The sequence below is a fragment of the Sphaerodactylus townsendi genome, linkage group LG06 (assembly GCF_021028975.2).
Source record: "Sphaerodactylus townsendi isolate TG3544 linkage group LG06, MPM_Stown_v2.3, whole genome shotgun sequence".
NCBI classification, from domain to species: Eukaryota; Metazoa; Chordata; class Lepidosauria; order Squamata; family Sphaerodactylidae; genus Sphaerodactylus; species Sphaerodactylus townsendi.
The window spans coordinates 56,287,126-56,296,191 of NC_059430.1; the positions used below are offsets into that span (position 1 = coordinate 56,287,126).

General features: G+C 44.4%; 1 protein-coding gene across 1 annotated transcript; it reads left to right on the forward strand.

The window, feature by feature from the left end:
* The first annotated feature begins 714 nt into the window (after positions 1–714).
* PHLDA1 (pleckstrin homology like domain family A member 1) lies at positions 715–5,829 on the forward strand. Its single transcript, XM_048502178.1, has 2 exons — positions 715–1,647; positions 2,963–5,829. Exon 1 carries the CDS (start codon positions 1,139–1,141, stop codon positions 1,610–1,612), a length of 474 nt encoding a protein of 157 aa, XP_048358135.1. The 5' UTR covers positions 715–1,138; the 3' UTR covers positions 1,613–1,647; positions 2,963–5,829.
* The last annotated feature ends 3,237 nt before the right edge of the window (positions 5,830–9,066 follow it).

Genomic DNA, 9,066 nt, shown 5'->3' on the forward strand with positions numbered 1-9,066 from the left:
TAACTTCAAGATTCACTTCTCTCACTGCCTTTTGATCAGCATCTGAAACAAGGGGAGGATAAAAATGGTTAGCTCAGCTCTGGAATGGTGAGTTGCACCACCCCACGTAGTTCCAGATAAATAACTTTGTTGGTTTATGATACAAGTGGGGTTTTTTTGGGTTTTTTAAAAGAGCCTTCCTACTTACTACCAGGGGTGTTTATTGGGAAAAGACTTCCAGTGCTGGCACGTGTAGGCTTAAACGATACACCCCATTCTACTGTATCAGACATTTTCCATTGTACTCTGTGTCTCCATCCCTATGTCAGATAACAGTATTTGCATGATGGGTTTTACCTCTGTGTTAAAGCACAGAATGGATTAGTGTGAGGGAATGTTTAAGGTACATTTGGTTTTTAAAAAATGCATCCATATACACATTGTCTTTTGGAGAGCATCAAGTCAGTAACCCAAGGTAGAACAATCCCCATGTCACTAAAATTATCTTGTTTCTGATGAGTGACCCGTATGGGCGACGTTCACGTCTGAAGTGCCTGATAACTGTAAGCAGCCCCCCCCCCCTTTAATTTTTGTTGCATATCAGACAACTTCCACATACCTCTGACAAGGAGGTGAGAAGAACAGCATTGCTTTTATGGGGAACGGTTGCGGGTAAGGCGCCAAGCATCCATCCTGGCTGGTTGTGTGTGTTTAAAAAGTGAGCTCCAAGCCACAGGCAGCGGCGGGAAGCTTCCTGCGGCTTTCGGGTGTAAAACGACGAGCAGTGCTTACGAAGCGCGATGTTCTTTGTTGCTATAGAGGTCTGAGCGACACGACCCAGGTCTGGGGAGGCGGGGCGGGCTCCGAGTCCCCACCCCTCCGTGCACGAGGGTAGAGCAGAGCGCGGGGCTTTCCTGGGACAGCCCCTTTTGGGTCAGCGGGCCCGCCTCCTCTCCACCCCCGCGCCCGGCCGGGTGTCACTTTCCGTGGGAAAGCCGCGCTCAAAAGCGGCGCAAGGAAGGCAGCGTCTTTCAGTGGCGCTCGGGGAAGCCGGGCGGGTGAAGGTTCCGCCGTCGCTCCCTTGGACTGCCGGTGCCTTGTTCGCGCCGCGTCTGCTGGTCGGCGTGCGTCTTGCGGGCACTTTGCCGGCGGCGGGAGGATGCTGGAGGGCGGCTGGACGCCGGTGAAGGAAGGCGTGCTGGAGAAGCGCAGCGACGGCTTGCTGCAGCTGTGGAAGAAGAAGCGCTGCATCCTCACCGAGGAAGGGCTGCTTCTCATCCCACCCAAGCAGCAGCCCCAGCAGGATCCGCCGGTGGTGCTGGCGGCGGCGGCGGCGCCTCCGGGCGTGGAGGCGGCGGCGAAGATCAAGGAGCTGCCCTTCTCCACCATGAAGACGGTGGACTGCGTGGAGCGGAAGGGCAAGTACGTCTACTTCACGGTGGTGATGGCCGAGGGCAAGGAGATCGACTTTCGGTGTCCGCAGGAGCAGGGCTGGAACGCGGAGATCACGCTGCGGCTGGTGCAGTACAAGAACCGCCAGGCCATCCTGGCCGTCAAGTCCACCCGGCAGAAGCAGCAGCACCTCGTCCAGCAGCTCGGGCCCCGCCTCCGCAGCGCCTCCAACTCCGCCTAGTTACTTCCCGGCAGGCAGCCCCTCGCCGCCTTCAGGTATAGGGGACCATGAGGGTAGCAGGCGGTAGCCAAGTGTGCGTAGGGAGCCGTCGAGGGGGCCGTTTGGTCCCTCTTTAGAGCTTGCCCTCCCGCCTTCAGCGGGAAGCTCAAAATGAGGTTAAAAAAATGCTCCCTCCAGGACCTTTGCAGTGGCAGGAAGGGTCACCTCGGGAAAGCTGTGCTTTCCAAATCTGCTTAGTGGTCACTTCACAGGTTATGCTTTTTTAAATGTGTTTTTCGTTTTGGGGAACAAGGCTAGAAAAACTAGTGAAGCCCATCGCACGTGTGTTTCAGCGCACATGCTGTGTTGTCCATAGATCTTTGGGTGATGGATACACTGGATGATCTGGGGGCTTTCTGCACTGAATTGCTGCGTTGTTCAGGGTAACCTGGGAAATGTACCTCTTTAAAATAATAATCTTTACCTCTTTACAGTTGACCATCCATTTCCCCTTATTTGTTGTACAAACGGTACTGAACTGTTTACTGTCTACACAGTATCAGCTCTGTTTCCGTGGGATGGGCTTCATGTAGTTTGACAGGCAGGTTGGACAGTGACCTGTTTGTCTCTTAATTCTGGAACTCTGTCTTAACTAGCCAAGTCTCTAGAGCACTCCAAGCACTGACCCACTTTACTGCCTTTCCAGTGTGTGTGTATCTTTCAGCGCATGCCACTTCCACTGGGTCCAGTAATTTTTCTCCTCCCTGCCCCCAGTTCCATCCAGAAATGTGTGTGTGTGTGTGCGCGCACGCGCCCTCAAGTCGCAGCTGACATGGCAACCCCATAGCATTTTCAAGGTAGCAAGGACTGTTCAGAGGTGTGATTTATAACCCCTCCACTTAGGGGTTATAAATCAATCGGGCAGCCTAGATGTTGGCTCACCCAATGATTCTGAATCGTTCCCATCTTGGGGGTATTGTCAGGAGGGGAACCTGACTGGGCAGCCCAACACCCATGTGTGTGGCTGGTAGCAGTCCTGTTATTACAAGGACTGTAAAAGGACAGGACTGTAATTTCAGAAATGGTGCCAGTTGTATCTGAGATCACCTGGCTAATATGTTATGGTTGTCCTTGTGCCCAAGGACAGCAGGGACTGTCTGCCCATTCAGGAAGAGGATGAATCAGCCCTGGGTTGTGTTGGGAAAAGGAAGCTAAGCCTAGCTGTGTTGCCTGCTGCAAGAAGCTTTAGGCTGCTGCCACTTGCAAAGATACTTCACGAAATCCCATGGGCTTTGCACTGTCACTGCTGGGATTAAAGGAGCAAGCAGTAAGGATGACTCTTCTTGATGTGTCTGAATTGTGTTCTTACAGGTTGAATTCAAGAGGCACCGACTGCAACCAAGGTGGACCCTTTATTGGTTGAACGCAAACTTGACAAATGGAAGGAGCACAGCGACATGGGGGAGCAACAGTTCAGTGGCCGGAGCCTTCCCATTTTTGGCACAGTTCATCACTGCTCTGGGAAAGCATCTCAACTCCTTTAGGTTATTGTTGCTACTCATGAGGATTACTTGACTTGCTGGGCCCCAAAGGACACACACTGCACTGTCATTTTTATTCTAATGTGTTTTGGGGTTTTTAAATATTTATTTATTAGTTTTTTAATTGATTTCAAAATATTTCTGAATATATGTCATCTAGAAATTAAAAATACACAGAGCATACTTGCAATAGCAGCATATTGCTGTGCTTGGAGGCAGGAAGAGAATGAAGGCAGAAGATGCAAGTGAAGTGAAGAAATCTACCCAAAAGTTAACTTCCCAACTAATTTTTCACATACACTTCTCTGGTTTTAATTTCTGCAAGTGAAATACTCATGAAAGCAGCATATAAAGTATATCCCTGTGCATCAAATGTCTTTATCGCAATCGTAATGCGGAAGAAGAGCCCCTTTTCCAAGGAAAGCAATAACATGGAACTTGATCTCTAGGTTATTTTAATTTTATTACACATCCATCTGGAGAGTATTATGTTTTTTATTTAATAGTCAATACTCTTGGGCATGCCACTTTATTTGGGTTCCTGTTTCATGCCCATGCTAAGGAAATTCAACTTCATTGGCTATTAAGGATAAATTTGAATTCAAATATTTTTAATCATACGACAAAATATTGAGTACTGTTTATCTAAATTGGGAACTCACTTTAAATGTTTCTCAAAAGCTTCAAATCCTGAGAACATTTTCTCGGTGATAAGCTCCATTGAACAAAATGGGACTTATTTCTTCATAGACCTTAAAGCTGATCCCAACTTAAATTTACTTGATTTGGTTTAGATTGCTATAAAACTTCTGATATTCCACACTCAAATTGTCTCATCTGGTAAACATCTTGCAGTGCCATCCTAAACAGAGTTATACCATCTAAGTCCATTAAAGTAAAAAAAAAACACCTTAGGAAATGAGTTTATGAAAACACAAAATATAACAAAGTCTTTAAGGACGCAGAAGTTTTCAGGCATGGGGGGAGAGGGACTTGTGTTGGATGGCATATTTATGTTGATGTTGTTTACAGCGTAACCCTATTTAAAGTTACAGAAGTCTAAGCTCTTTCATTCCAGTGAGTTTAGACTGGAGTAAGTCTGCACAGGACTGAACTTTTTAAAGTCTTAATATTGCACAAGTATGGCTTCTAATATCTTTATTTCTTCAAAAAATGTCAAGGAGTTTGTATATAAGGTTTCTACAGTGTTTTAACTCCATAAGAGAAAAAGATTGGCAAACTTGCTATGATCACTGGTCCAGCTGTTCTCTTTTAAAGGATACCATGTGTGTCCCCCCCCCCTTTCTTCTTCCTTGTCTGAATCAGAAAAGCAGGCTCATTTTACCCAGATTAACATCAGATTAGTGACAGCCCTGGTGCACCTTGAAATATTGCTTATTTGAATGCAGTCCTTTGAGTCCTAATCCTGGCTGGCTATGAATAAGTTTCTTTTTAAGATTCCAGCTGTAGCTTTTAGTGACCCCAAATATAGACTATAGATGAAGGGTGTGAGTGTTCCTAGCTTCATTTTGGTATTATCCAGAATGTAATAAAATCTTCCATAATCACCCAAAGACACAGATGGAGTTGGAAAGAGGGTTTACATGATAATTTTTACTCTCCTTTGTCTCTCTGCCAAATTAACTAGAGCCCCCACATCTGTGATGAAATTTAATGTTGCAGAAGCAGGATTTGGACCAAACTTTTCAAATCCATTCTGAATTTCTGAATTACAACATACTATTGTAATGAAAAATATTGGGAGAGATGGAAGCAGAAAACTCCTGTGATAATACTGGCTGCCTTCATTTTTATGGAGAACTTTTGATACCTGCTCACTGCGTTTTCCCCATAGACAAAATATTCTGGGATAGACCCAGGATGATATATCCCAGCGTGTTTTTATCACAGTTTCTCCCTTCGCGTGGCTGCCCGTCAGCGTGTTCAGATCGGGAGGAAGAACTCCAGTGAATTATGCATGAGCCCACAGTTTATTTTCATTTTCCACATGAACGTTTACGTAGCTTACATAGATTCTGTTTTTCCAATGTTCTTATTGGCTGCAGCTAAGGGGCAGGGAGAGCAGGTGGCAATGCCGGAAAAATAAACTGGCCTGTCTCCTGTGGTGTTTGCATGGGCGTGGGATTGGTACGCGCTTTTTCAAAAGAACTGCCAATTTTATCGTTTTTTGAAAGCCGCAGGATAAGGCAAATCTCGTGGGGCGGGCCTGATTAGGCACAGAAGCCCTGCAGAATTTATGCCCAACTGAGATGGTTCACTGCCTTATCCCAGGATATATTGGCCGTGGGGAAAACGCCAGAGCTTGTTGTAAATTCTAGTCATGTTATCTCCTGAAGAGGTTCTTGTGTACTGTGTATAAGTGGCTATTGGGAACACCTACGGGGAAATATGTAACATAATGCAGGCAATCCCAGAACAGGATGTAGGGGAATTATGGACTTTATGATGAGGGAATCATAATGTACCTGTGACCTGTGGGATAACCATCCTTGCTGTTTGTTGTCTTCGCTGAATGGATATCTAAAGGCCAAACTTTGCTGCCATTGAGCATGATTTTTTTGGTCACATGTTGCATAGTGGTAAGCTGCAGTACTACAGTCAGAAGCGCTGCTCACAACCTGAATTCAGTCCTGCCGGAAGTCAGTTTCAGGTAGTCAGTTAAAGGTTGACTCAGCCTTCCATCCTTCTGAGGACAGTAAGATGAGAATCCAGCTTGCTGGGGGTAAAGTGTAGATGACTGGGAAGACAATAGCAAGCCACCCCATAAACATAGTCTGTCTAGTAAATGAAATGATGTGACATCATCCCATGGGTCAGTGATGACCCAGTGCTTGTACAGTGTTCTACCTTTGCATTTTTAACATATTTCTCCTATGTAAAGTAAAATAGCCGATAGCTATTTTTCTTTCTGCACAGTTTTATTGGGTTTTGCTTCATTTTACCTGTAGAATTTAAAGTCAATTCTCAGTGGAATAACTGAAGACACTGACAAGCCTTTAATGCTATATAAAGTCTTTGAAATACATTCTGGGTAATAAAGCAGAGGTCAGCCTTGGACTGACAGAGCAGCAGATTTACCTTCCAACCCTCTGTCTACTTACTAGGAACCCATGTGATTTACTTCTAAGTAGATATGCCTAGGATTACACTATAAATCCCACTTGAGATTCATAACCAATGTAACCAGAGCCTTAAAAGGGAATATAGGTATAGGGCTGAGAGAGTGTCTTGGAAATCAAATAATAATTACTGCTGTCCAGGAAAAGTTCCTGTTTAATTGTGTCTATCAGGAAAATACTTAATTGTGCAAGTTGTAGTCAACAGATTACAGTAGTTCAGTCTGTCACCATGAAAAACTTGTGCCATGTACACAAACCTGATCATAAGGAAAGGCCAGTATTCGCCAAAGAAATTCAGACTATGGTGACTTGAAAACTATTGAAGCCATTATTAATTCACTCCTTTAAGCTTATTTATTCTTTGTAGCATTCACCATGATGAAGACTGGTACATACATGAAGACGAGTGCAATTGCTGTTTATCACAAGTACTACAAGTGAAAAATCACTTTATATTGGCTTTGGAAGTGAATGGGTACTTGTGAAAAATAACCTTTGCCTCTGTATGGTAAAGATTATTCAGTGGGGAAAAATAAACCCAAGAGTGCATTTAAGAAGATACTTTTGTTATTCAGAAGAAGAATAAAAATCATCCAGTGTTTTCTCCATTACATTATAGAAGAAACAACCCTTATGTAGTTTATTGTACACAAATAATGGCTTTTGCAAATTAACTCCAGTGCTGTACCAAATGTTTTCTGGCATATCCTATTGTGAGCTGAAATGAGTGTTCTCAAACAAATGTGTGTAAATACGATTCAAATGATTTCTGAGAGATGTGATTTATTTTTCAATATGCATTCCATTTCAAATAAAGAAGTGTCTATTGCAATGCTTTGCTGACATGGAGTGAAAATAATATTCCTTGGGACATTCAGAAAGCAGTTTTCTGAACTTTAGAAATCAATAGACTGCTCACTGCTGTAAATCTCATTCACAACCATGGAAGATTGTTGTTTTTTACTTCACTCAACTTCAGGGTCATGTCATAGAAGTTAATGGTTTTGAGTTTTAATGGAACTTAGTGTTGGCAGTGTACTGCATAGAGAAGTGGTTAACACACTGATTAAAAGGATTAAAGAGTAAATGCTTAGGAGGGAACTACCAGTACATTTAGGACAGGAAAGAGAGGAGAGAAAGCCTGCTGCTGCCTTGCTAGCTAGGGAGACTCTGGTACTCTAAGTTCCAAAAAGAAACAAAATATTAGACCTGAGATTATGCGTGTAAGGACTGAAAAGTAACACAAAAGGACTGAAGGGTAACTAATCTTAAAGCCCTATCAAGCTGACTATTTGGTTATCCCCCTACTGGGTTTCCTTCTTTGCATACTACTTCCAACACTTATTGAAACATTGTGGTTTCCAAGAGCATTTTCGAAGAGAGAAACTAGAAGAAGAAATGCTGAGAATTGGGAGTGTTTTAAATTAACCATTTCAATGGAAGTTTAGTTAATAATGGTCTGAATCCAAACATTCAGTTAAGAAAACTTGAATGCCCTGATGTTTTCTGAAGAAAGTGTGGCAATTCATGCTGATTTTCACTACTGCACTGTGCTCACCAGTGAACCCTTAAAAACAGCATAGTGGAGGTTTGCAGCAGGAGGAGGGGGGAAACCAGAGGCGTACCTAGTAAAAGTGGAGCTCATGGCAAAATCTGAGTCTTCCATCCCCCCTATGGCCAGCCCCCCTCCCCCACCACAACCAAACAATGTTTTTTTGCACCAGGTCAGCTCAAAGTCACCATCACATTATAGATGCCCCAACTCGCAAATCTGGGTAAAAGCTGGATCCAGATGATTTTAAACATTCTCATGAATTCATATGATTTTTGCATTGGAATGAAATGAAACCACCATGAAACTATTGGACATGTCTACAGGCAGCACCAAACGATCATGCAGCCCACACTCTTGTAGTACCGCAGTGACACAAAAACCTGCTTGAAAAACATGGATCCTCATGATTTTTGCACTGTCATCCCAAAATCACCAGCACATCACAACATCAGCCATTAGCCACATGTCTGAACACAACAATCACACATCCCTTTATGGTGCCGCAGTAGTGCAAAAACCTGCTTGAAAAGCGTGGATCCTCATAATTTTTCCACTTTGTCACCCCAAAATCACCTGCACATCACAGTTCATATCCCTAGACACATGTCTGAACACAATGATCCTGCATCCCATGCTCCATGCCACCACAGTGGCACAAAAATGTGGTTAAAACACACGGATCCTCATGAATCCTGATTTTTGCGCTTGGTCACCCAAAAATCACCAACACATCACAGCTCATGCCCCTGGCAACATGTCTGAACACAATGATCACACATTCCATGCTCCATGGCACCACAGTTGTGCAAAAACCTGCTTGGAAAGCACAGGTCCTCATGGATCCTCATCATTTTTGCACTAAGTCTCCCCAAAATTACCAGCACATCACAGCTGAAGCCCTTGGCCACACAGCTGAGCACAATAATCATGCATTCCATGGTACATGGTGCTGCAGCGGCGCAAAAACATGTTTGGAAAACATGGATCCTTGTTGATCCTCATGAATTTTGCACTGTCACCCCCAAATCACCTTCTCTCAGAACAATGCCAGCTGAGATAGGGGTGGGGGGTGGGAGGCAAAGGGTGAGGTGAGGGCAGTGGTGGAATTCTAATGAATCAACCACTGGTTCGCTTCCCCGGCAGCGCACTCCCCCCACCATGCGCCTGCCCCCGGCACTTGCCCCCCATTGTGTGCTCCCCCACCTTCCACTGTCTACTTATCTGGCTGCTGTACCCCCT